Consider the following 27687-nt stretch of genomic DNA (forward strand, 5'->3'; position numbering starts at 1 on the left):
TTTAGAATAATACGCCATTCAAGGATAATAAGTCATTCAGGATGGATCTGCAGCATGTGCTACATGGTGAAGGAAAAGACAGTCAAATTCTGCAGATGAGAAAAAGGAAGCAGCAACACCAATCTGAACAGGTAAGAGTCTCAATGTTGATTCAGGCATCTGCAATATAGTTGATAATAGGTGTGTTGTGACTAATCTGCAGGTGTAGAAACTGGCAAGGTACTGGAACATTACATATTGATTATAGCCTTGGCAACATTGCAGACTGATCAAGAATTGCCTGGATTAGCAGTTTCTGGCTGTATAATGGGAGAGAAGCAATAGAATAGTTGTGGAAGGAAATAGGAAGAAAGTTTAGGGGGTCTGGTCATACTCTGGGAAAGAGATGTTTGAGAAATCGGAAGAATATTGAAAGGCTGTACTCAGTCTTTTAGACACAAGGAAAATGAATATTGCTTTATCTTAAGACTATTCACCAGTTCTAAAAACATGCAATTGCAACCCTTTATTCCTAGAAACTAACGTAAAGAATCCGTCCTATGAGCTCTAGAGAATTGTTGTTGATCTCTAACTTGTTGACCTTATCAGTAGATAATGTAGTTTTGGCATGGGGAATAATGTGTTAATTACATAAGCTTCAGATTGATAACTAATGCAAGGCATGTAAGTTTCCTCAGAAGGCCCATTTCCTCAGAAGGCTCTAAGATAATGTGAATAAGTACAAGCTATTAGATCCCCAGAACTCCAAGAACTCCCATTTTAAGGAAACACTTACAAAAGAAACACCCCCTCTGTTATTCTCTCCTTGCAAAATTGGAAAAGAGCCCAAAAAAGAAACAAAAATGTATACTGAAAGAAAAAGGAACCCACCCGAAAATGAATTAAAAAGGAAGAAAAACTAAATCACTACATCACCCCCCTCAAGGCCTCAAGTACTAACCCAAAGTCCCTACCAAGAGGAATGTGCATACATTTCTCATAAAAGAAATGCTGTCCGTTCCCAACGACAAAGAAAACAACACCTTCTTGAATGCATTAACAATTTGGCATAGTCTTTCCATCTGACTTATTTCAGTCATGTATTATTATGCTTATTATCAAATCAGTGGGATCTCATAACCTTTCCAACAATAGAGTACTATTTTTGACAAGCAGATTCCATAATGGCAGAATAGAAAAATAAATCATTTGGCATCTCCTTATACAGATGCCATAGCAGCAGAGATCAACTATTAATGTAACCTGAATTTATTGGAAATGACTAAGTCATGACAATTTCAGGAAACAAAAGAAAGTACAAAAAAATATTTCAGGGTTTCGAAAACAAGAAACATATGAACATGATGTTAAATAAGTCATATTTCCATGCAAAGGCTTATGTCCTACCTTTCGATATGCAAATATATCAGCCAGAGGAATTGACAATATCATCTTCAGAGACACATCAAGGGCATCCGTGAGTGCCCGATCACCATATAACTCAAAAACACCAAAATTTACATAATTCCCAGATAGTGCTGTGATTTGTGATTGATAGCATTAGAAAAGTCATCAATACATAAAATGTACACAGGTTTAGGAAAAATCTACATGACAAACAAGCTATAGTGGGAATCGGGCATAGGCATGAAATTTTCATAGTAATAAATAAAACAACAAAAATTTCTAGAAGAAAAATGGCATGATAGATAACTATTCCTTCCCTTCTTGTAGTAACGAAGAAATGCATTATTACTTAGATACTATTTGCATGATAGATATAAAATGTAAATATCGGAGATCTAGACATCTATAAGCACAAATATGCAGTCTTTGAAAAGAAATAATCTTATAACATCTTGTTCCTTAAAATAAAGTGGTGCTGTAAACCAAGATATGCAATACCGTACCATACCAGTGTTTCGAGGTTGGCTCGGTATGGTACAGTACCAACGTACTGAGCGGTACACCAGGGCATACCGAGCGGTACATCCTGGTGTACCGAATAATTTTATATATTTTTTATTACTGTAGCACTATAGTATTATTACAGTATAATACTGTGGTACTGTAACGGTACCAGCGGTCCACATACCGATACGTTATCGGACGGTACATACCACCCGTACCAGAATGTATCATTCGGTACTGCATACCATGCTGTAAACCATATTCATCAATAGCATAATCAAAAGATCTCAACATTGTCACCTAAATGCCTAAGGTCATCTCTTAGCTTTTTAAAAAGAACCTTTGGAAGTTCACACTGTTCAGTAAAATATGGACAGTTTAAATGAGCAATAGTAAGCATATGTTCATGGAACAGTCTAGTGTTGCCACATTGAGCTGTATACCTATTATGATTGGAACAAGGAACAAGGATTAGGATCAGTTTCACAAGATTAAAAAATCATTCATATTAAGATATAACCCATCCATGTGAAGAGTGACAAAATGCCATGCCCATGAGCATCTGGTTGGTAATAACACTACAGTTTGTACCAAAATGACAAACCGCCTTAAATGTGGAGACAATTGAACATGTGACTACTTAGAAAAGGGAGGCAAAGCTATGTGGAATTTCCACAGGAACAAACAGACAGTTCTTTGTTTCTTCTCAAACCTCCCTCTTCTCTCTTCTACTCTTCCTCTCATGTATTATTTTTCTTTCTATTTTTTATGTTAATTTCTCATCATACTTTGGGAGAATCGCTGTCACTACTCATGCTCCCATGTCTTTAGTATTTGACAGTGCATCAAACAAACCACGACTAAACCATTATAATTTTGGGCAGCCACCCACTGCTATAATTACGTATATTACATAGTACTTGGTCACTATTTACTGTCCTGAGGTTTTGTGCCTGACAAGTTCTATATATGATTTCCTATTGCTTGTTTTGGAAGTTATGGAAGCCCTAATCAGTCTAATTACAATTATGTATAATCCTCCCTAATTGAACTTATGAAAATTTTCTTACTAATGATAATATTATCAAAAACGTAAAAGAAAAAAATAGTCAATTAATAGTGTCCATTGACCATATTCTAGTTTCATCTGGTATTGTTACAAAGTTAATAAAATCTTTTATTTAATACTTCACATAAATTTTTAGATAGCCACAAAAGGTGGATTATTAGGTTGATTTGTATGTGGCATGGACACTTCAAAAGTTTTGTTATGTCCATCCTGGACATTAATGCCTTCCCAACACACTACATAATACATATCACTGATTAGTAATCAAGCAAATAATAAAATAAAATGAGTAGTGTAGAGTAACATGCAACCGACAGAAATTTAACTATATGAATGAAAAGGTCATAAAATGAACTCACCCCTTGAAAGAATGATTAGAGAGATCCAAATTCCTTTGTATTTGTTATTATAGATGTCTGTATTAATTGGACGAGACAGAATGCTTGATCCATAAGCCACAACTAACTTGCTTACTTCACGAAATAAAAGAATCCCATTAGGAGATGATGAATCAAAGCTCAAACGTTGAGCTTTGTTCAAAACAAATTCTGCCATGAATTTTAGCAGAGGTGTAGTGACCTGAAATATTTAATATGAATATCCCACTCAGACTCTGAGAAAGAACAGAACAAGGAAAATCTATTATTTTGCATAACAGTAGGAAAAGTAAGGAGCATAAATAACTTGATACACAAGGAAACAAGTTTTGCTACTCAAGTAATGAAAAGTCATCCAAGATTCAAGTACATCACCAGTAAAATCAAGCACACAAAAAATCACAAAAAGAATATAATGGCATATCCTTGTACATAATCCTATTTAGTATAGTCTATGTCTATGAATATGGCCATAGGCCAACATGTTTTTGCTGATAAGTTGAATCACAAATTTTTCACTCTATGTAAATAAAGAAGAACAATCAGTAAACAGTTATGCTGTTTAATATAACTAGCAGGCATCAACTACATTGCAACCAAAGATTGAAATATCATACCGTACCAGAGTTTTGACCTTCCGTCGGTACGGTACGGTACTGTATACCGAGCGGTATACCGTTCGGTGTATATATATATATATATATATATATATATATATATATATATATATATATAAAACAATGTGCGACGTCGCCTCTCTTCTCCCCAAGCGAGGCGACGTCGCCGAGTAGCGAGCAGTATATATATATATATATATATACCGTCCGATAGCGAGCAGTCCACGTACCAATTTCCTATCGGACCGGTACATACCATCCATACCGGACGGTATCATTCGAAACTGTATACCTTGATTGCAACAACATTTAGAGATGACCAGAAAAAGCAAAATTCACCAACCAAAATGTAAATTAGTGAAACATTATAGCAGCCACAATGTAATGGCCACAACCACTCTTACCACAGATGCCTATTACTACATGGTTGTTAATGATAATAAGACTGAAGACTGTTATCATGTTGTTCCATCAATGGCACACTGTTATCAGATATCAAACAAACAGTTTCACGCATGGGTCATTAGGAATTACAATCTTGATCTATAACCAAGTCACATCAAGGACCCTGCACCAAAGGAGAGGATGCCTTTGGACTGAGCTAGACTATTTTGTCACTTTTATCGAAGGTTAAAAGTAATCAACCGAAAAAGGAGTGGAAACCTCTAGGGTTCAATCCATACCCAGGTCAGACTATCTTTGACACTATTTAACACAGATAAGAAGGATTACACCTGCTGTAGAGTTTATTTAATTATATTTTCTGGCATTTTTCTTTAGTATGATGGATCAATTATAGAAACAATAATCAACAATTTGGTTGTTGATCTGATCTGATCTCCATCCTGATATTTTAAACTGGCATGTGTGTTTTAAAGACATGTTTGACATATGTGTTCATCCCACTAGGTACTCAATCAAGACAAGATTTCCCAGCATTTCCATGAAGTAGAAACAATTTCCTCTCCATAGGCTAAGCTAGCATCCATGATTCTCTTGTCTGACATTGCAATCATCATATCCCTATCCAAAGAATGTCAACTTTCCCTAATTTCAACTATTAACTAATTTAGCTTCCACTACTTAGGTAATGTCAACTAAAAGCTATGATGATAAGTTATTTCCTAGGAAAATAAGCTATGTAGTCAAAAAGGTTGAACTGAGTTCCCTTACAAGTTTCGAGTCCAACTGAGTTCCCTTGCAATCATCATCTCTACTTAGGGAATGTCAATTAAACCAGATGTACAACTTCCCTAAGTAGTGGAAGCAAATTAATTAATGACAACATGTTCATAGTGAGTCATACAGATAATGCTCGTCTTCCATAAAGACTTGTTTATTTAGATTTGTGCTCCTACCAGACAAACTGATAGTAAAATCAAGGATGATGAAGATGAAAATGTTGAAATAAATTTGATATCCCTTACCAAGGGTTGCCAATTCATGATATACCAGGATCCAAGTGAGAACTGGATGACCAGCTACCTCATAGTGAGTTGCGGTGCTGTTAACCAAAAAATTAAACTTGTGCCTCTTGTTACGTACTTGGAACCGCTCAAACACTAAAACATAGATTAATTCAAACCAGTTTGTTAAATAGCTCACATCCTGTTTGAGTTATCTCATGATTTAAGTTTTAAATGGCTTCATTCTATGAAAACAGTAGTGGTGCACTCCTGAAATGCAATAGAGAAAAAAATAAAAAAAGAAGAGGCACAAAAAGATAATGACGAGGAAGATAAGAAGAGGAAGAAAAATAGTGGGGAGGATCAAGAAGCTCCAGACTTTCAGGTTTTCAGTCAATTCTTTGCCTTTTCGTGCTGATTAGCACTGATCAGTATTACCATATTGTCACGGACTTAGCTGGTTTTGCCTAAGTCGTGCGGCACCCTTGCGTGTCCGTCCGCAAAGGTCAGCCTCCCCGAAGCCTCCCATGGTCCCTTAGGACCCACAAAAGAGAGAACGGGATAGAGAAAATGCCTCATTCGGGATCCACAAGCAAACATTTCTGAAAACACTTCATAGACAATGCAAATTACAAACAGACTTTACAAGCTCTGAACAGTTGCACAACAAAGGGTAAAATGATCTATTACAGACCGAACTAAAATGGGACTATTAAGCCTTCGGCTGTCCCTCTACATGCTAGTCAAAGTATTAACATACCAAAAGACACGGACATATATAAGCATTACATCAAACATCATGTTTAGAAGTTTGTCCGTGACATTCTCCCCCACTTATTCCTTCGTCGTCTTCGTCGAAGCCTTTGTCGACACTGCAACTCCTCGCCTTTGCTGAGTCTTCAATCTTCTGCTCCAGCTGCAATGCGTCTCTTGGCTCCCAATTGCTCTCCGCTGCTGTTTTTGAGTAGTCGAACCTTTGATCCGCCTTGCTGCTTCAGCTCGCCAATGACTCTGACTCTAGTGTGGGGTTGGCTGAGTTGTGTTGATCCCTGTTGGTTCCTGCGGATCCTCCAGATGAAGGAAAAGACTATCCTTACTGCGCCAGTTTCTCAAATGCCTCATGCTCCTTGAACTAAGTGGATGCTTGTTGGAGCTTTAACGAGCATCGCCTCGCAAACTTCTGAAGTTTTTGGTCCTTTCTCCACAAAATTTGCTCATTGACTCTTTTTTCACTTAGTTGTCACATCTAAGTAGGTTCGCATCACTTCCGCTTTCAATTGGCATTTCGTTGGGAAATGAAGCGGACAATTTACTCTCAGTAACATTGATCACCGTTGGTGAGAATTTGACAACTATTATCTTCCATTATCTTCGAAGGATCTTTGAACATATGCAGAGCTCCTTTGCTGGATAGATAAGAGAATTGGGGTACTCGATTTTCGCCCATTCTCTTAAGAGTTGAGAAGGCAAAGGTTACTTGACTTCGCCCGCCTCCTCGAGGTTGTACTCCATGCATCGAGCTGGTTACTGGCCTTCGCCTGCTATTTGCTCACACTTCTGAAGCACTTGAAGTGTTTGCACTCCTTGCGTTGAGTTAGTTACTGTGATTCACCTTCTCAATGTCATCGAACTTCTGGAATGCAGGAAGCTTTGACCCCAACTTGGAGTAATTCTCTAATAGATTTGGTCGCCTCTGGGATTGTACCGTCTTCTCCATCAACCCTGCCGCCTACTCCCCTGAGTAGCGAAGGTACAACACCACATACTGCCTGCTTCATTCCTTGGTCGTGCACTCTTGCATGACCCGAAGTCCTTCACTTTCGGCTATCTTGATGAGAAACTCGTTGACACCGGTCTTACGAAGTTCCTTGGCCTCTGCCCTTCAGCCTTGTCACGGTACTTGGAGTTTGCCTCTGCATGCTCCACCTCCTCGGCCCCTTTCACGACCAAGCGCTCTCCCTCCATGAGAGCAAGGGACCAATGACTTTCACGGAAGTCCCGCCTCTGCGGTACCATGGCGTTGTCATGCCCATGGCCCTACTATCCGTCGCCTCGCATCTGCATCCCTTTTCTTCACGATCAGTAGATATGTCTCTGTGGCACTCCTCTGAGTCCACATCCATTCCAACTGATGCTTGATTTTGGGTAGCTAAGTCCCATTGGACTCGTTGTCGCTTCCTCGCCCCTTTCGACCCCCTACTTCAACACCTCGGTGTTCTTCAAGCAACTCCATTTGGTCGATGGAAAGACAGACTGCAACTCCCATGCATGGCCTCTGCCATCACGTTGTAGGGTTTGCACTGATTCTGTTCTCCTTAGCTTCCTTGGTAGCAACGTTCGCTTACTCGACCTTGTCCTCTGACTTGCCGGGCTCCCTTAAGCAAATGTGAGCTCTGGAACAGTCCAACTCTCCAACTGCTTCGATCATACCTCTGTATGATCAAGTCCCTCCCATGGGACTCATTGGTACTTGCATTCAAACTTTTCCCTTGGTAGAGCACAGCCCCCATATGCTGATGACCAAGGTTTTCATCCGATGCAAAATTCGATGCACGCAGGGAAGACCCGCCTCTGCGGTACCATGGCCTTCACTCCTTGAATCCATAGCCCTTCTTGTCGTCGTGTTGTTCACCAAAGTGGAGCTTCCAGTAGCTCCCGATCATACTTCCATATGATCTAATCCCTCACGGGACTATGTCGTGTGTATCACATTGCCACGAACTGTTCCACCACGATCCGCTGCACCATGTTGCCTCCTGGTGACATCTCTATTGCATTCTGATCCTTATGGGATGAACTCGAATTGTGAACCCTTCATGTGTGGCCTCAACCAATACATCGTAGTGTCTCTTCCACCTTCGATTTTGTTCGCTCCTTTGGCAATCGACCTTCATCCACCTACTCTTGGGTCATACCTAGATGAAGCACCGTTCTAGAACAGTCTGTCGCCTAGTAGCTTCCGAAGTCCCCCGACTTCGCTGCAATGAATGCACCATTGTCTGGATCCTGGGCCTCTACCCCTACCAGCACAATCTTCGCTGCGCACCGCTTCCTTCATAGCAACTTGAATGGCAGCACTATGGCATATTCTTCAAGAGTACCTGCCTCTGCGTCCTCTTGCCCCGTGCTAAGGCCTTCTGAACCCAACTTCGCCTCCGCAAATTGAGTCGCCTTAGTTCCTCCATCAAATGCTCCTCCGAGATAAAGTGCATGTGCCCAGAAGCTCCCTTCGTCTTTGGCACCATGCAAGATGAGTCCGTTCCGTCAGAATGAATGACCCATGGAACAACATGATCCTGCTCTTGCCTCTGCAAGAGTTCATGTCCTTGACCTCTGTCCAAGGAAAGCACTATGCCTCTGCTCCATGTTCCAACTTCTATGCTGGCTCCCTTCATGCGGCTTGGGTACTTCGCCAAGTTACACCCAAGTTGCTCCGCTCCTCGTTTTTGCATTGAGTCGATGGTGGCCCTCGTGCCCACCATTCCACAGGTCAGCCCTCCCTCGAGTCCGATCTCCATATCGACTCCAAGTGTGTCTTCATTTGAGTTGCTTTGGGTCGTTCCCCCACTTGATCTCGCAATGCATCCACCAATGCATTCTCTCAAGCGAGATCATGCAACGACTCCTCGCCGCTTGCTCAGTCCATTGAGCTACATGGAGTTGTTGTTTGTTGAGGTACTCCTCAACATATGAGATCTGTCCCACATGATTCTCCATCTAGAGAGCCGAGACTTATCCCTCCTGGATAACTGTCCCGTTAGAGCAATATCTCTCTTCGTTTTGGAGACCACCCTCCCCTTGGACTACTCCGATCTGCTGAACAAACTGTGCATTGTTCTGCCTCCTGCAACTTGCTAGATTGCGACTCCATGTCAATACAGCCCCCGCTGCACCACTCAAGGCCTAGCAACATGCTGAACTCATTGCACCCTTCAGCCTCCTACGGACATATCCTTCACATGCCGAAGAGAAAGTTTCAATGCTCCGAGGCGCCGAGTTTCGGTCGCCTTGGGATGGCCACGAACATTCCATCGTCCGCATACAAGCCCATGCATGAGTACCAAATTCTTTGAGTTAGCAATTCCCCTCACCTCTGTGAGCTTTGCACAACTCTTTCGGTCGCTGAACAACTTATTCCACCTTGCATGGTCTCATCCTCTAAGCGCCTCGCCTCTCTTGAGCACCATCAAGTATAGTTGTCAACGTTGAGCCAAAGCTCAAACTCAGCCATCCCAACCTTTGTGCGCTCCGCATTCTTCCAAGCTTGCCTGTTCTCGTAGTGCCTCTAGCGCAAAGGGTTGGCCATTCCTCTGAATGCCAATGTCAGATGCCCGCTCCTCCGAGCGACTCCTTTTTCCTACATCTCCATGCCCGTTTTCCCCCAAACGGTCACGCGTGTGTTGACTGCCCTCAACGCAGCCCCGCTAGGTCCCCCACGTTTGCATGCTAAGTGTTTCTATGAGAGCTTGTCCCGCTCTGATACCATCTGTCACGGACTTAGCTGGTTTTGCCTAAGTCGTGCGGCACCCTTGCGTGTCCGTCCGCAAAGGTCAGCCTCCCCGAAGCCTCCCATGGTCCCTTAGGACCCACAAAAGAGAGAACGGGATAGAGAAAATGTCTCATTCGGGATCCACAAGCAAATATTTCTGAAAACACTTCATAGAAAATGTAAATTACAAACAGACTTTACAAGCTCTGAACAGTTGCACAACAAAGGGTAAAATGATCCATTACAGACCGAACTAAAATGGAACTATTAAGCCTTCGGCTGTCCCTCTACATGCTAGTCAAAGTATGAACATACCAAAAAACACGGACATATATAAGCATTACATCAAACATCCTGTTTAGAAGTTTGTCCGTGACAATATGTCAACATACTAGTCAAGCAATGGACCAGTACAAAACGTCCAATAGCAAAATTTTAATCCTTGCTTCTTACATCAAGAAAATATTGCATTACTATGTTGGTACTTGAAATTTTTTCTTCAGGTATGTATCAATAATCAATCTAATGATTGAAGTGCTACCAGCAGAAGTTTTGGCTGGCATCTAGCATGTTACATACAGCATCAATCGTCACATAGCAAATCTGTGTCCCAGCATAGTAATCATGAAATGAACATGGAAATACAATTACATAGACTAACTTGTCCTTTTAACAAAACAAGATGCTCTTATATATTGATCAACAAAAGAAACAAAAAAGATAAAAGTGTCAAGCCTTCCATGTACCTACATCTTTCAAAGCAAAAAAATTTAAACATAAAAATTAAATTACTAAAAAGATCATCTCAAGCCTTTAAGGCATTTCGTCCCAAGGACAGATTCTCATAAATTAAGTTTCAATAAGTGGACTGAATATGTTTCTTGTACTTGGTAATTTCCTTTTCTTTCCAGGAATAGATAGTCAAAAAAATAATTTAAAAAATAAATGATTTATAAATATGTGTGTGTGTATATATATATATATATATATATATATATATATATATATATATATATATATATATATATATATATATATATATATATATATATGTTACCTAATTTTCTCCAACAAAAGACTAATTCAATTTGTAAGCTTTTCATGATTAATCAAACTATGATAAATGAATAAATAATCATTCTAAGATACCATAATATGTAAGTAATGCATCAGAAAACAATAAATAACTATACAAGCATTAGTCCAAAAAAATAGTTAGTACCTTGCTCACTACCAAAAACTGTTCTTATAAATCAAATGACATTGTCAATATCATCATCTTATGGTGAGGGTACTGAGAGGAATGCATCATATAGACACATTTGTCCAAAAAGAATAGTTAATACCTACCTTGCTACCAAACACTATTATTATAAAATATTACTAAGAAGATTGCACATTCTGCAGATCTGTACATCCAAATGATAAGGATATCAACGAAAAGAAAATAGAAGAGAGGTCATATGCATCATATCCAAGCTGCACAAAATAGTTGCTACTCATTTTGGAATGGGCCCTAAATCCCAAGCACACTATATTACCATGCTCAAAGCCCACAACTATTCCAACATCAGCAGCAGCATCTGACGTTGCCAGCAGAGCAAATCAAGATGACAAGCAACATAGAAGAAGAGACAGCCTGATAGCAATGCAGTAACCTATGTCCTAAATAAATGACATTAGTGGTCAGGACTGCCAGGGTTGGTTAACTTGAACAATTCAGGCCAGGACTCACCTTAGGCTGGTGGATCTGTGGCTAGACTCGATTGACACGGCACAATACTAAGTCATGTCAATCAACATGGCCCTTTGTCAGTCAGCACATGCCAAATATAGACCTATTCATAGGTGGGCACCTCTGGCATAAACCAACATGAAGCACATCATGACCATTTTAGTATGTTATGTTTTCCCCGGCACATGGAAATTAGCATGTTAGTCCTTCATTTGGACTGTTTTCAATAAAACGGATTCCAAAAATCAAGTTTCGAGCAATCAAAGTTGAAACTCAAAAGAATACACTTCTGGTCTAAACAAACCAAAATTGGCATCTGGTTTCAAGCCTGCGGCTGTTTCATTTCTATTTCAGCTGAGACATCATGCCATGAATCCTACAGCATGTATGCAACGCAAAGGCATGTTGACTATATTAAAAATAGACAGCCTAGTACATGAGATTCCCACTAATGCAAAATCTGGTAAATATATGCATCTTATTGTGGCTACTTAGGACAGAAAGGTTGTTGCCCTTGCAGACTCACCATCCCATTACCCTTACAAGCGAAGAGCTGTTCCTACAACTTTCATTTTGGTCATTTTAGTAGCAAAAGGAATAACCTTACAGTTGCACTAAGACTTGCCCTCTTTTTGAGCCCATAATCCAATAAAATGGAGGAAGGTGGAGACCAAGGTGTTGCATGAACCAAGGTTTGACATCTCATGCCGACCAATGGTGCTGGTCCTGGCCCAGACTAGGGAACAAATAAATTATAGAGAGGAGACTTAGGAATGCTCATGGATGTCTATAAAAGAGAATAGATGTTCTATTACAATATTCGAGAACCTACAAAGTAATGATGATTCAGGGGGCTCTTGTGCAGGGTCACAACCAACCAGCTAGATTAGGCATAACCAGAGTAACAGCATAAACGTGCAGGATAACATCAAAAAGTGATTTGGAAGAACAACCCTCTAAAGGTAGGAAAAGGAAATCAAGCTCATCTCTTAGATAACATCAAATACAAATATATATATATATATATATGTATGTGTGTGTGTGTGTGTGTATATATATATATAAAGAGAAACGCAAAAGGTTCTTCATTGAACAGGCAGCAGTAAACACCTAGGGAAGCATGAATGCATACCTCTGGCACATCAGACCAATGTGAGATGGCTTTTAAGAGAAGTGGCATATGGGAGGGATACAACCAATCAAAAAGGAGCCCATATGTCCTACGACTGAAAAGAAGAACTGTAAGAACATACACAATCTCATTCTCTGAGCATGAAATTTGTGAACATGGCAACAAAATGTACCTATTTGTTGCCATAGCAATTCCTCTTAGATCCCTCATCAAACCAATAAATGCATGTTTTACAGCATTGGAACGAAATGCAGCATCAGAAGTCGACTCCAAACCAATCATAACCTGCAATAACAGAAATTATATTCAGGTAAAATGAAATATTGAAAAAAAAAAGTTCTAAGGATAAATAGAAGAAAGCACCAAAGTACTATGTCAAAACCATCAAACACTTACCTGCAAAAGTGGCTCCATAGAAGCCTTAAATTTCACTGGACTGTCTTCCATAAAGATTAAGTAACCAAGAGTATAGTAAAATGTTGTTCTACTGTGCAAACACCTATATTCTTCGAGAAATCGAAAGTTTTCCTTCTGAAATATAAGGCATGGTAATAACATCAGTATTAACACCTCTACACAAGCCCAAATATAGGACAAAAACAGGAGCAAACTAAGAGTAAGGAGTTACTGTGTGATTTACAATTATGAACTTTATCGAATCCAACTTAAGCAGGAGCTTCCCGGTCATGTAACTGTTAAAAACATCAGTTTATAAGAATGCAGACAAACAAACTTAAAATAAATAGCAAGGAAAATAGAAGTTAAGCAAGATAATATACCCAGATGCTAACTCCAAAAAAAGGGATAATGTATGCTCAATAACGTCCTCACACTGCATAAATGAATAAAAATAAGTTATGTAGAAGTTCCAAGGAAAATAGTTGCATGAATTCTGAAATTCAAAAGTCACCTGTGGGTAGTGCTTAAGGTTCATAGCAATTTTTCCCACGATGAAATTAAGCAGTACTAAATGATCATGGAGCCCAAGAAGCTCTGATAACCTCAAGTATAACTGCTGCAGGAAAAAGGAAAGCATCAAACATGCAAAGGAAATAATGATGCAGGACTAGACCCACATCTTTTACCTTAGATGAATGCATGGCATGATCACCAACATATGATTTTCTGAAGTTCTGGAGAAAGGTGAGAATGGCTCGATCAAGTCTTTGCTTGCTTATTTCACCATATCGCTGTCAAAGAACAAAACTCAAGTATTACAATGCACGAGCATGATATCATAATTCTTACTGTTATATCATTTTCATAATCATGTGAGTGTCACATTTTCTTTTATTTCCCTTGGGAGATGAAAGGCCAAATCTGCCAATTGACACCTACCAAATAATGAAGTACATAAATTCTTGTATGACTTTGGATCAAAGGATAGAAATCACCATAAATTTTTTGTCACAAAATAAATTTACTACCTACAAATGAGACAGAAAAGAAAAGTAGCTAATGAGAATGAAAAGTAGCTAAAGAAAAGAAGGATATTAAAATGAACAATGAAAATCAAGCTCTCAACTCCCATCAAGTTCCAAGTTTGATATGTTTGGGTTTCATGGACAGTTTGGAACAAACATGAGATAGTTTGGATTCTTTGGAACCCATAGAGTTGAAGAAAGGTTATGGAACACCAAGTGACATAGAACTGAATTCAACTGATGGAATTGAGACAAATTTAAGTCAAGAACTAACTTTAGGTCCTATCAGAGTATCAATATAGGATTACAACAAGGATCAACCGTAAGTCCTACTAGGATACCTTTTTACACTGGTAATGAACAACTTACTGGTGATAGATTTCCATGGTGTATCTTATATACCGATGATATTGTTGATAAGAGTTTAATTTAAATTTAAACTTCATTTATGGAGAAAAAATTTAGAAACTAAAGATTATAAATTAAGTATGATTGAGACTAAATATATGAGATATAATTTCAGATATATTAAGAGAAAATTTGAAGATATATTTAAGTTGGATGGAAAATAAAATATAATAAGTAAAAGTTTTAGGTTTGTTAGTTCAATTATTCAACACGATAAAGATATTATTGAAGATATTGTTCCAAAAAAAAAACTAGGTGGTTTGAAAAGGAGAGTCGAGAGTTTTGTTTGCTCACCAAGTACCAAGTAGAATAAAAAGAAATTTTCATAATATGATTATTTAGGCAACAATGTTTTACGAATCAGAATGTTGGGCAGTTAATTAGCAATATATACAAGAATTAATGTCGCTAAAATAGGAATGTTAAGATGAATGTATAAAGTTAGTAGAAAATATAGAGAAATATTTTCATCCATGTATTAAAATAAAAGATAAAATGAGAAAGAATCATTAAAATCTGATGGACATGTGCAAGGAGACAAATAGATGCTATAGTTCAAGGAGGTTCGACAATTATTATTAGTGGTGTGATGAGAGATAGAGGGAGACATAAGGACTTTACTAGAAAATATAAATATTTAAATTCTCTTAATTCAACTAAGAATATTGTCTTATTCAAAGTGCAATGGAGGCAAAAGATCAATACAACCAACCCCAAATAGTTGGGACATTACGTCTAATTGTTATTGTTTTGGAATTGAAACAACTCATTATAATTAAATAAAGAACCTCATTTTGTGGAGAGACTTTAGATGAAATTCAATTATTTAATGTCTTATTTCTATCAGTTCTTCAGCAACATGATAGATCCATAGTGTTACAAAAACCAAACCTGGCAGGCAGTTTGCAGGCCCAAAGTGGACCAATTTGTTTGCATCAAACAATTGAAACATGAAGGCCCAAAGTGAACCTCATTTTGTTTGCATCAAACAATTGAAACTCACACCACTCATACATAAGGTGGGAAAAGAACACAATTCAATGATTCATCTTCTAATTACCCTCATTACAATGTCTAGCCCTATTTTTATAGACCCAAATATAAGAATAAAAAGAAAATTACAGAAATACAAAAGTTTACAATCATATCAAATTAAATATATAATATGTCCCCTTTGAAGGAGGCAATAATTTTGAATTGATTTAAAAAATAACTTCCTCTCTTAATGATATTGATAAACTTTCATTTTTATAGAGATGAATCTTTGGTCAAAATTTGCAATCTTCAATCAAGAACGAATCTAATTTCTTTCATTTTTTTCTACATTTGTTTTCTTTTTCTCCTCGTTGAGTAGAGGTTTTCATATGCAAAATATCCCTAAATTAAACAAATTTATTTAAATAAGATATAAATTAAATTGCTCCTGCATCATCTAATGGTATGTTAGTTGTTTCTGTGGTTGTCCTACATAGAGAACAATTGTAGCCAATGCAAAGTATACTACAATCAAGTATCAAAGATTAATGCATAACGTTAGGCTTTGTTTCTATGGTTGTCCTAAATAGAGAACTATGGTGATAGGTAAACAACACAGTGCACTACAATCAGATTTAAAAAAACAATACAGAATGGTGCAGAGAATTGTTTAAATATGATCAAAATCAACTCTTCATGATCATAGATCATCATCAGATTCAATCCTTGGAAGCATATGAGATGATATTGGGGGTAGTGGACCTATACAGTATGCCACAGTAATATCAGATTTATTAAGAACACCAAGATGGAGAGAGAACCTACATGCAAAAAAAAAAGATTCTACGTATTTATGACCCTAATACACAAAACGACAAGCTATTTACAAACCAAAAAAATATTGACATCAAAGTCATATCTTAACCAAGAAATGGCACTCCTTTTTTCCTATTGATATCATCCAGTGAAGAACAGATGACTGTGTGCCAGAGAAACAGATTAAACCTAACAATTCTACCTTTTTTATTTCAATATCAGGCAAAATTAGCAATCTTGGAAACAATTAATACTTTATCACATCATCTTTCCCCTTATTCCAAAATTTAATCTGATGAACAATAGTACCCAATGATGATTAATGATTTACAAGTGCACAACATCAGACTGTCAAAATTTGCATCCGATTCCTTACCTGAGAGTGAACTCCAATGTCTGTGACATTTGATAGTTGCAAAACACGTGCCGCAAGTTCTGCATCTATTAACTCTTGTGATTCCGTTCTACAAGAGAAGATGAAACATGTTATCTGATTTGCCTCAAATCAACTAAGACACCAACCAGAAAACATTTAGACCTGCAGCTAGTAATCTGTCTGACTTTGAGAATAGCAGCAATAATATGAACAATCCATGATATTTGTCCTTCAATTACAGCAAGTTCATTGGCATCTACAGGCATTGGTGAGCTTGCTCTTTCCTACAAGATTCGAAGTCCAAGCCTTCATCTCATTCCAGGGATAACCATCATATTCATTCAATTTTAGAAGATAAATGGATATATACATACTGTATAAACCTGAAGAATAGGATCCATAATCTTCATTATACACAGACTACTGGTTTCGTACTGCAACCCATGGGTACAAAAGATATTAGAAACTATATTTTGACCATAGTGGAGTGCCCTAAATGCATTAGACTTAACAATTAAAGGGTAGACTAAAAAAGTAAATTTTTTACAAATCTAAAGTTTGAAGAAGCATTCATTTTTAAAGCAAAGGGAATCTGAAGGTAGAGATGAAGGTAGAAAAACAAAATACTACCTGGTATCTACACAGGTATGGAAAAAACTCAAGGTGATCCTGAAGAAGTTCGACATTATCCAAAGGATCCTCTGAGAGGTCATCAGGAAAATCAGCCTGAAATGGATAAAATTTCAGCAAAGATACCCATCATCTAAAAGTTGAAAAACTGAAGTAGACAACATGCTACCTGATTAGAATTGAATCTGGAGGTGATAAAACCCTCCGTGATTTTAGGCACAGTTTCATCCAGCAAACTCGGTGTCTCATCCTTCAAGTATGGCACAGATGTTACCAGCCTCGACCAAAGTCCTAAAAGGTAGTACACACTACTGCTGGCCCACTAGAAATAAAGACAAAAGTTGACATCAGTGCTATAAAATGAGAGCACATTGCAGTAAAAAAGAGTTGCAGAGAAGTTTCAACCCTTAGTATGGAAGTATATTTGCAGGTTATAAGAAGTAAACCTGCCATGACTGCAATGATTTTGTTGTGAATTCAGCCACCAAATGTATCCATTCACCAAAACTTTCCACACTCAAAAGCTCTGACAACTAATGCAAAGAACAGAATATACTTCTCAGTTCTCACCCATCTTTGTTTTGATTAATAATTTATACATGAGTTGCCCACAGCAACAAACTGAAGTGTTTAAAAATCACACCAATTTAATGTTAATCATGAAAATTAAATTAATATATGAAAGAATCTATATGAGAAAACACCATAACATGATCTTTATGACGCCTGTTGTTAGGAGGACCGAACTCAAACAATAACTGGAAATTGTAAGTTCTCCAATTATGTTGGCGTTATAATTGATGTCCCCAACCATGTGATTCTCGCTGGTGTTTGATCCTTAGCATTACAAGACCGCCTCTTGTCCAATGTAATTTTTAGCTGTGAACAAAGTGATTTGACTTTGTTAACAAAAGTATGCTGAAGTTAAGAGATAAGTATTTTCTAATCACCTAACATGGCAGCAGCCATCCAAGAACAAGCACAGAGAGATGTTATACAATGTCAAGCAACATATAGTGGTTAATTGATTATCCATAGACTTTGACTCGGCTTTGCTTCAGGAATGAAGGTACATCCAGGCAGAAACCCCTCCATGCATGTGATAGAAATAGCATCAAGCTACTCAAAATTTCTTTTGGATTAAAATGTTGTGCAATTCTCCACTAAAACATTATTAAAGTGACTTTCACAAAGACAAACTGAGAGAGGATACATGAGTGTTCCAAATGAAGTTTGAAGGCATATGAGATTTGTCAAAGAAATAAGTAATACTTGGCACTTAAAATCCAGAAACAAGGAAGCATTCAATTATGGCAATCATAGTTCATTTAATAAAAGTAGTAAAGTAAGCATTCCCTATGGCTCATCTAATGATGTTTGGAGCCTTCTAAGTTATTTGTTTGAATCTTTTTTATAATTTACCATTTCTTTACCTTTCTTCCTCTTTTCTTTTTCTCTATGTACTTCTTCATCACCCTAACTGATTCACATTTACCACAAAGAAATAGTAGAGGAAATTATAGAATTTGGCCAAAAATAGATTTCTATGCTAAATCTTCAGCTACGCATAAGTCAGACAACATCGAGCTATTGCAATGTTTGCTAAACCTCCCAAGTTGATATGGTACGGGTGGTACAAACTGATCCGACTGGCGACCAAAACATAGATTACCAGAGTTCCTGTCAGCATGCCTCAGCATATCATGTGTCGATGCACCAATACAAATCGGTACATACCAACCTGACAAATCTCCAAGATGGGTACGGTACTCGAAATGGCAAACCCTACTGAGAATCCAAAAGTTTGTAAGACATGTTAGCTGGAGAAAGGCATTGATAGATTACCTGATAGTTTACTTTAAAACGTCCGAGAAGACGACAAAACTCATGGTAATTATCATGATCAGCAAGGCCTGGAAAAGAATTCAAATACAGCAAACAATATTAACTGTACTGTCACAAAAAATTAATAAGGGGCCAAAGCAATGATAAAAACATTGATTTAAATGGCTTCACTTTTTTCATGCAGAATTGTATTTGATCAAGGTAATAACTCTCAGCCCAGTACCAATTTCAGTAATCTACCATATTGGTATGGCACCAGAGTACCCATACAGTCTAGAACAAACCCTAAAAAGTAATAATAAATTAATCACCATCAGTATCGGATCATATGGTCTGACATAGATCCTTTTCCAAACCAGTAAATATCAATCCACACTATTTGACACCTTGGGTTTGAAGTTTGAACATTCAATAAATTTGTCAAAAAGAAGAAAAAAGTCATCATATATTTCAAATGACTAAATAGCCATGTAAAATGCAAACCTTCACATAGCTTTAAGCATGTTCCATGACAACATTGTCAAAATTTAAGAATTGAAGGCACATTAAGGACGTAGATGCCAAAATTTCTAGCAAATGCGTTAAACATTCAACATATTAGTCCAAATTCATCAAAAAAATTAAAGATATTATTTTTTTTTTCTTTTTTATATAAGTTATTCATGCTTATTTGTAGTAGCATGAGTTGAATTCATATTGAAATTTTTTTCAGGGCCAGCAGCTAAAATAAGAATGAAAATTCATCCAAATACAAAAGTTAAAACATATATGTCTCAAATATGAAGCAACTTAGACTAACCTATCTTCTAACTTGTCTCATCATGTGTAGTATAAAAGGTGAACTTGACTGTTATTATTGAAAATTGCATTCATTGTATGTTGCCCTTTGGAGATCCATGCCAACAAATTTTATTATCAGTGCCACACAACCAATCTAACTTTCACTATATTTACATAAAGCCAGGCACTATGCATCATCATAGCCCTCATCTCTCTTTCCTTGGGTTGCCAAAATCCACCTGGCTCTAAAATGCAAAAGCATCATAAATAAGGACATGCATTCTACATCACGTTCCAATCAAATAAACAAAGAAACCTTTTGGATTAAATGCTCATGGTTGTGACCAAAGTTATATTCCAATCAAATGCTGGTTTTTTCGGCCTAACTGAGCAGTATAATATCAATATACCAAGTGATACACCAACCTGTACAAACCTACTCCTGAAAAAATAATAAAAAATAAAAATTGACAATATATGAATTAGTATCCAGCTCCAAATTTCAATATTAGTACTTGGTTGGACCGATATGTAACAGCTGATATGAGAGCTTATGACAAAGATATTTATTCTCTTGCATATGGCCATTGCAAAGGTACCTAAACCTTACCTTACTGTACTTCTCTCTGTATAAAAGATTTCCAAAGAACATCAATACCAACATTCCATCTTAAAACTGGAAACTTATGATTAAGGTAACCACAAGTTCTCTAACTTATTGTATACACAACAATAATCAAGGATAAAGTTAAGTTTAAAAGCCAGGCCTGCATACATCTGATAGGAAGAAATAGAAGATAGAGTACTGCCACTGTAGCAACTATCTATTTGGTTGTCCAACTGATCATTCTATGACAATGCAAAGATTTGAAAGCTAGGCCTAGAGACATCTGACATGAATAAAGACGGAGAGAGAGAGAGAGAGAGAGCTACTACTGCAACAGCTTGCTCTGTTACTGTCCAACCGACCATCAGACTGAAACTTCCACGATTTAAAACCTAGGCATAGAGACATCTGAAATGGAGAGAGCATGTACCAGTGTGCTACTACTGCAGCCTTCTCTTTTGTTGTCCAACTGATCAATCTATGACAAAGCTAAGATTCAAAACTAAGCCACAGACACCTAATATGGGAAGAGAGAGATAGAGAAAGAGAGAGAGAGGATAGAGCACTACTGCAATATTACCTTTCTCTATTGCTACCTTTCTTTTGGCTGCAAAGATAAAGTGTGCAGATATTGAGACGCCCATGCCTAGTTGATCAGTGTACAACACTTCCAAGCATGGTTCTACAAGCCATATTGTCACGGACTTAGCTGGAATTGCCTAAGTCGTGAGGCACCCTTGCGGCAAAGACGCGAACTTAGCTTGCGTTGCCTAAGTCGGGCCTCACCCTTGCGATATGCGTCCGCAAAGATCAACCCACTTGCAACCTCTCGCAGGTCCCGAAGGACCTATAAAAGAGAAAGTTGATTAGTTCGAAGAACGAGCGATGGACAAGTCCCGACGTCTCGCGAAAAGGGGAAGCTTTACAAGTAATTCAGCGAGCACCTTGTGTGCACAAGAGAAAAGAGGAAGAGGAGGAAAACAAAGACTTTAGAAGGTTGAACGAACAGCTGCAAGTCCACAAACAGCTGCTCACCGGGTGCCGGGCGCGACAACAAGTTCCCGTCAAGGCAACGTGCGAACTTGCGAAAGATTGTTCAACGCCCGACACTATACCGAAGCCCCATCCCCCATTGTCACGGACAAACTTTTAAACAAGATGTTTGATGTAATGCTCATTATTGTCCGTGTCTTTTGGCATGTTCATGCCTTGTACAACATGTAGAGGGGCGACCGAAGGCTTAATAGTCCCATTTTAGTTGGGTTGGTGGCCTCATTAGGCTTGTAAATAAAGGTTGTGTCATGTGGACACGTGCGAGAGATTCTCGGTCTGTAATGGACCATTTTACCCTTTGTTGTGCAACTGTTCAGAGCTTGTAAAGTCTGTTTGTAATTTGCATTGTCTATAAAATGTTTTTCGGAGATGTTTGCTTGTGGATCCCGAGTGAGGCCTTTTCTCTGTCCTGTTCTCTCTTTTGTGGGACCTAAGGGACCATGGGAGGCTTCGGGGAGGCTGACCTTTGCGGACGGACACGCAATGGTGCCGCACAACTTAGGCAAAACCAGCTAAGTCCGTGACAGATGATATCAGAGCGGGACAAGCACTCATAGAAACACTTAGCATGCAAACGTGGGGGACCTGGCGGGGCTGCGTTGAGGGCAGTCAGCACACGCGCGACCGTTTGGGGGAAAACGGGCATGGAGATGTAGGGAAAAGGAGTCGCTCGGAGGAGCGGGCATCTGAGATTGGCATTCAGAGGAATGGCCAACCCTTCGCGCAAAAGGCACCATGAGAACAGACAAGCTTGGAAGAATGTGAAGCGCACAAAGGTTGGGATGGCTGAGTTTGAGCTACGGCTCAACGTTGACAACTATACTTGATGGTGCTCAAGGCAAGCGAGGCGCTTGGTAAAGGATGAGACCATGCAAGGTGGAATGAGTTGCTCAACGACCAAAAGAGTTATGCAAAGCTCATAGAGGTGAGGGGAATTGCTAGCTCGAAGAATTTGGTACTCATACATGGGCTTATATGCGGACGACGGAATGTTCGTGGCCATCCCAAGGCGACCGAAACTCGGCGCCATGGAGCATTGAAACTTTCTCTTCGGCATGTGAAGGATACGTCCGTAGGAGGTTGAAGGGTGCAACTAGTTCAGCATGTTGCTAGGCCTTGAGGGGTGCAGCGGGGGCTGTATTGACGTGGAGTCGTAATCTAGCAAGTGTGTTTGCAGGAGGCAGAACAATGCACAGTTTATTCAGCAGATCGGAGTAGTCCAAGGGGATGGTGGTCTCCGAAACGAAGAGAGATGTTGCTCCAATGGGACAGTTATCCAGGAGGGATAAGTCCCGGCTCTCTAGAGGGAGAATCATGTGGGACGGACCTCACAAGTTGAGGAGGAGTACCTCAACAAACAACAACTCCACGAAGCTCAATGGACTGAGCAAGCGGCGAGGAGTCGTCGCATGATCTCGCTTGAGAGAATGCATTGGTGGATGCATTGCGAGATCAAGTGGGGGAGTGACCCAAGGCAACACAAATAAAGGCACACTTGGAGTCGATACGGAGATCGGACTCAAGGGAGGGCTGACCCGTGGAATGGTGGGCGAGAGGGCCACCATCAACTCAATGCAAAACGAGGAGCGGAGCAACTTGGGGGTAACTTGGCGAAGTACTCAAGCCGCTTGAAGGGCGCCAGCATAGAAGTTGGAACATGGAGCAGAGGCACAGTGCTTTCCTTAGACAGAGGTCAAGGACATGAACTCTTGCAGAGGCAAGAGTAAGATCATGTTGTTCCATGGGTCCTTCATTCTGACGGAGCGGACTCATCTTGCATGGTGCCAAAGACGTAGGGAGCTTCGGGGCACATGCACCTTATCTCGGAGGAGCATTTGATGGAGGAACTAAGGCGACTCAATTTGCGGAGGCGAAGTTGAGTTCAGAAGGCCTTAGCACGGGGCAAGAGGACGCAGAGGCGGGTACTCTTGAAAAATATGCCACAGCGTTGTCATTCAAGTTGCCATGAAGGAAGCAGTGCGTAACGAAAATTGTGCTGGTAGGGGCAGAGGCCCAGGATCTAGACAATGGTGCACAAATTACAGTGAAGTCGGTGGACTTCGGGAGCTACTAGGCGACGGACTGTCCTAGAGCGGTGCTTCATCTAGGTGTGACCCAAGAGTGGGTGGATGAAGGTCGATTGCCAAGGGAGCGAACAAAATCGAAGGTAGAGGAGACCCTGCGATGTATTGGCAGAGGCCACACATGGAGGGTTCACAATTCGAGTTTTTCCCCAAGGATCAGAATGCAATGGAGAAGTCACCAGGAGGCGACATGGTGCAGAGGATCATGGTGGAACAGTTCGTGGTAATGCGATACACATGACTTAGCCCCGTGAGGGACTAGATCATACGGAGGTATGATCGGGAGCTACTGGAAACTCCACTTCGGTGAACAACACGACGGCAAGAAGGGCTATGGATTCAAGGAGTGAAGGCCATGGTACCGCAGAGGCGGGTCTTCCGTGCGTGCATCGAATTTTGCATCGGATGAAAGCCTTGGTCATCAGCATATGGGGGCTGTGTTCCACCAAGGGAAAAGTTCGAATGCAAGTACCAGTGAGTCCCATGGGAGGGACTTGATCATACAGCGGTATGATCGAAGCAGCTGGAGAGTTGGACTGCTCCAGAGCTCATATTCGCTTAAGGGAGCCCGACAAGTCAGAGGACAAGGTCGAGTAAGCGAACGTTGCTACCAAGAAAGCTAAGGAGAATAGAATCGGTGCAAACTCTACAACGTGATGGCAGAGGCCATGCATGGGAGTTGCAGTCTGTCTCTCCATCGACCAGACGGACTGCTTGGAGAACACAGAGGTGTTGAAGCAGGGGGTCGAAAGGGGCGAGGAAGCGACGACGAGTCCAGAGGGACTTAGCTACCCAAAATCAAGCATCAGTTAGAATGGAGGTGGACTCAGAGAAGTGCCACGGAGACATTTCTACTGATCGTGAAGAAAAGGGATGTAGATGCGAGGCGACGGATAGTAGGGCCATGGGCATGGCAGCGCCATGGTACCGCAGAGGCGGGACTTCCGTGAAAGTCATTGATCCCTTGCTCTCATGGAGGGAGAGCGCTTGGTCGTGAAAGGGGCCGAGGAGGTGGAGAACGCAGAGGCAATCTCTAAGTACCGAGACAAGGCTGAAGGCCAGAGGCCGAAGAACTTCGTAAGACCAGTGTCAATGTGCTTCTCATCAAGATAGCCGAAAGTGAAGGACTTCGGGTCATGCAAGAATGCATAACCAAGGAACGAAGCAGGCAGTACGCGGTGTTGTACCTTCGCTACTCAGGGGAGTAGGCGGCAGGGTTGATGGAGAAGACGGTACAATCCCAGAAGCGACCAAACCTATGAGAGAACTACTCCAAGTTGGGGTGAAAACTTCCTGCATTCCAGAAGTTCAATGGCATTGAGAAGGTGAATCACAGTAGCTAACTCAACGCAAGGAGTGCAAACACTTCAAGTGCTTCAGAAGTGTGAGCAAAGAGCAGGCGAAGGCCAGTAACCAGCTCGATGCATGGAGTACAACCTCAAGGAGGCGGGCGAAGTCAAGTAACCTTTGCCTTCTCAACTCTTAAGAGAATGGGCGAAACCGAGTACCCCAATTCTCTTATCTATCCAGCAGAGGAGCTCTGCATATGTTCAAAGACCCTTCGAAGATAATGGAAGACAATAGTTGTCAAATCCTCACCAACGGTGATCAGTGTTACTGAGAGTAGATTGTCCGCTTCATTTCCCAACGAAATGCCAATCGAAAGCGGAAGTGATGCGAACCTACTTGGATGTGACAACTAAGTGAAAGAAGAGTCAATGAGCAAATTTCGTGGAGGAAGGACCCAAAACTTCAGAAGTTTGCGAGATGATGCTCGTTAAAGCTCCAACAAGCATCCACCCAGTTCAAGCAGCATGAGAAATTTGAGAGACTGGCACAGTAAGGATGGTCTTTTCCTTCATTTGGGATATCCGCAGGAATCAACAAGGATCAATACAACTCAGCCAACCCCACACCAGAGTCAGAGTCATTGGTGAGTTGAAGCAGCATGGCGGATCAAAGGTTCGACTACTCAAAAAACCAACAGCGGAGAGCAGCAAGGGGCCAAGAGGCGCATTATAGCTAGAGCAGAAGATTGAAGACTCAGCAAAGGCGAGGAGTTGCAGTGTTGGCAAAGGCTTCAACGAGGACGTCGAAGGAATAAGTGGGGGAGAATGTCACGGACAAACTTTTGGCATGTTCATGCCTTGATGTAATGCTCATGTATGTCCGTGTCTTTTGGCATGTTCATGCCTTGTACAACATATAGAGGGGCGACCGAAAGCTTAATAGTCCCATTTTAGTTGGGTTGGTGGCCTTTTTAGGCTTGTAAATAAAGGTTGTGTCATGTGGACACGTGCGAGAGATTCTCGGTCTGTAATGGACCATTTTACCCTTTGTTGTGCAACTGTTCAGAGCTTGTAAAGTCTGTTTGTAATTTGCATTGTCTATAAAGTGTTTTTCGGAGATGTTTGCTTGTGGATCCCGAGTGAGGCCTTTTCTCTGTCCTGTTCTCTCTTTTGTGGGACCTAAGGGACCATGGGAGGCTTTGGGGAGGTTGACCTTTGCGGACGGACACGCAAGGGTGCCGTATGACTTAGGCAAAACCAGCTAAGTCCGTGACACCATGGTGCCACCCGGGTGGTTCCAGGGTGCTGAGATGACTAACGTTTCGCGTGCGACAGCGGGCTGCAAAAAATAGTCCGTGGCACGTGAAAACGGAGCTGTTTTGAGTTGTTTTGCTCAGTTCGGTGAGCGATCGCACTATAGCGCTGCAACTTGTTCAAGCTTACATTTTTACAAACAAAAGGGCATAAAACCAAGCCAAAACATGTTGTCAAGCAGCTGTACATGGAAACACAAACGACGAATGGTTCGTTGAACATAGTTGTTGCGGGCGCACGACGACCGTTCGTGACATTCTCCCCCACTGAAACTGTCGACGCCCTCGTCGACGCTTGTTGGTAGTTGTTGATGATTGCTTCTTCATGTCGTAGGGCGTCTTCGGGCTCCCAACTGGCTTTAGTTCGGGGAAGCTTTTGCCACTTCACCAAGTACTCAGTCTGCTCAGCTCCAGTGGGTAGCTTTACCTTGCGGTCCGCTAAAATGGTTTCAACTCGCTTCTCGTAGGAGGCTCTGGTGGGGGGTAGTCGAGTTGGAACACTTCGGAAAGCATCTTGCGGATCCGAGCGGTAGGCTTTCAAGTTGATGGCGTGAAGAACATTGTGAATTTTGAACCACGCCGGCAGCTGCAACTTATAGGTGACGTTGCCCACCCTACTGATAATTGGGAAGGGCCCTTCATACTTGCGCACCAATCCTTTATGTACTTTGTTCCTAAAGAATTGGAGTGATGCTGGTTGGAGCTTGACCAACATCAAATCGCCGATCTTGAACTCTTGTGGTCGTCTTCCCAAGTTTGCCCACTTCTTCATTCTTTTTGCCGTCGTCTCCAAGTAAACCCGCACAATATCTGCATTTCGGTGCCACTTCTTTACAAAGTAGTAGGCTGACGAACTACTCCCAGTATACCCGATTACCATGGTGTGAGGAGTTGATGGTTGTTGCCCTGTAATGATCTCGAAGGGACTCTTGTTGGACGCAGAGCTCCGCTACAAATTGTAGAAGAATTGGGCAATGTCCAACAACTTCACCTAATCTCGTTGGTTGGCACTCACGTAGTGCCAAAGATATTGCTCTAGGAGTAAGTTTATCCTTTCGATCTGGCAATCCGTCTGGGGGTGGAGGCTTATGGAGAAGTATAACTTCGACCCCAACAATTTAAATCGCTCGGTCCAGAATCGTCCCAGAAATCGAGCGTCTCAATCACTGATGATATTGTGTGGGACTCGCCAATACTTCACCACATCCTTCATCATCAGCTTAGCCGCCTCCTCTACTGAATAGTGTAGGGGAGCAGCAATAAAAGTTGCATACTTAGAAAATCGATCGACCACCACGAATATCGATCCGAGTCTCCCTACTGCTGGCAAGCTTGATATGAAGTCCAAGGAAATGATCTCCCACGGCCTTTC

At 40.5% G+C, this 27687-nt stretch overlaps 1 protein-coding gene across 6 annotated transcripts in view; it reads right to left on the reverse strand.

Moving 5' to 3' along the window:
- The window catches only part of LOC135585528 (uncharacterized), a 58621-nt gene that overhangs the window by 11037 nt on the left and 19897 nt on the right, over nucleotides 1-27687 (reverse strand). For 2 of the 6 annotated variants that reach the window (XM_065168600.1, XM_065168601.1), the window contains exons 10-25: nucleotides 19190-19257; nucleotides 17791-17877; nucleotides 17514-17666; nucleotides 17345-17440; nucleotides 17089-17148; nucleotides 16877-16998; nucleotides 16715-16802; nucleotides 13801-13905; nucleotides 13626-13730; nucleotides 13495-13547; nucleotides 13344-13407; nucleotides 13112-13246; nucleotides 12888-13000; nucleotides 12716-12809; nucleotides 3319-3538; nucleotides 1387-1517 (exon numbers count right to left, since the gene is read on the reverse strand). In XM_065168600.1, coding sequence (XP_065024672.1) covers nucleotides 1387-1517; nucleotides 3319-3538; nucleotides 12716-12809; nucleotides 12888-13000; nucleotides 13112-13246; nucleotides 13344-13407; nucleotides 13495-13547; nucleotides 13626-13730; nucleotides 13801-13905; nucleotides 16715-16802; nucleotides 16877-16998; nucleotides 17089-17148; nucleotides 17345-17440; nucleotides 17514-17666; nucleotides 17791-17877; nucleotides 19190-19257 — 1694 coding nt within the window. The remainder of the gene's footprint in view (nucleotides 1-1386; nucleotides 1518-3318; nucleotides 3539-12715; nucleotides 12810-12887; nucleotides 13001-13111; nucleotides 13247-13343; nucleotides 13408-13494; nucleotides 13548-13625; nucleotides 13731-13800; nucleotides 13906-16714; nucleotides 16803-16876; nucleotides 16999-17088; nucleotides 17149-17344; nucleotides 17441-17513; nucleotides 17667-17790; nucleotides 17878-19189; nucleotides 19258-27687) is intronic. The other 4 variants (XM_065168605.1, XM_065168602.1, XM_065168603.1 and 1 more) reach the window with 4 other exon arrangements.

This window comes from Musa acuminata, chromosome BXJ3-9 (genome assembly GCF_036884655.1).
Source record: "Musa acuminata AAA Group cultivar baxijiao chromosome BXJ3-9, Cavendish_Baxijiao_AAA, whole genome shotgun sequence".
NCBI lineage: Eukaryota > Viridiplantae > Streptophyta > Magnoliopsida > Zingiberales > Musaceae > Musa > Musa acuminata.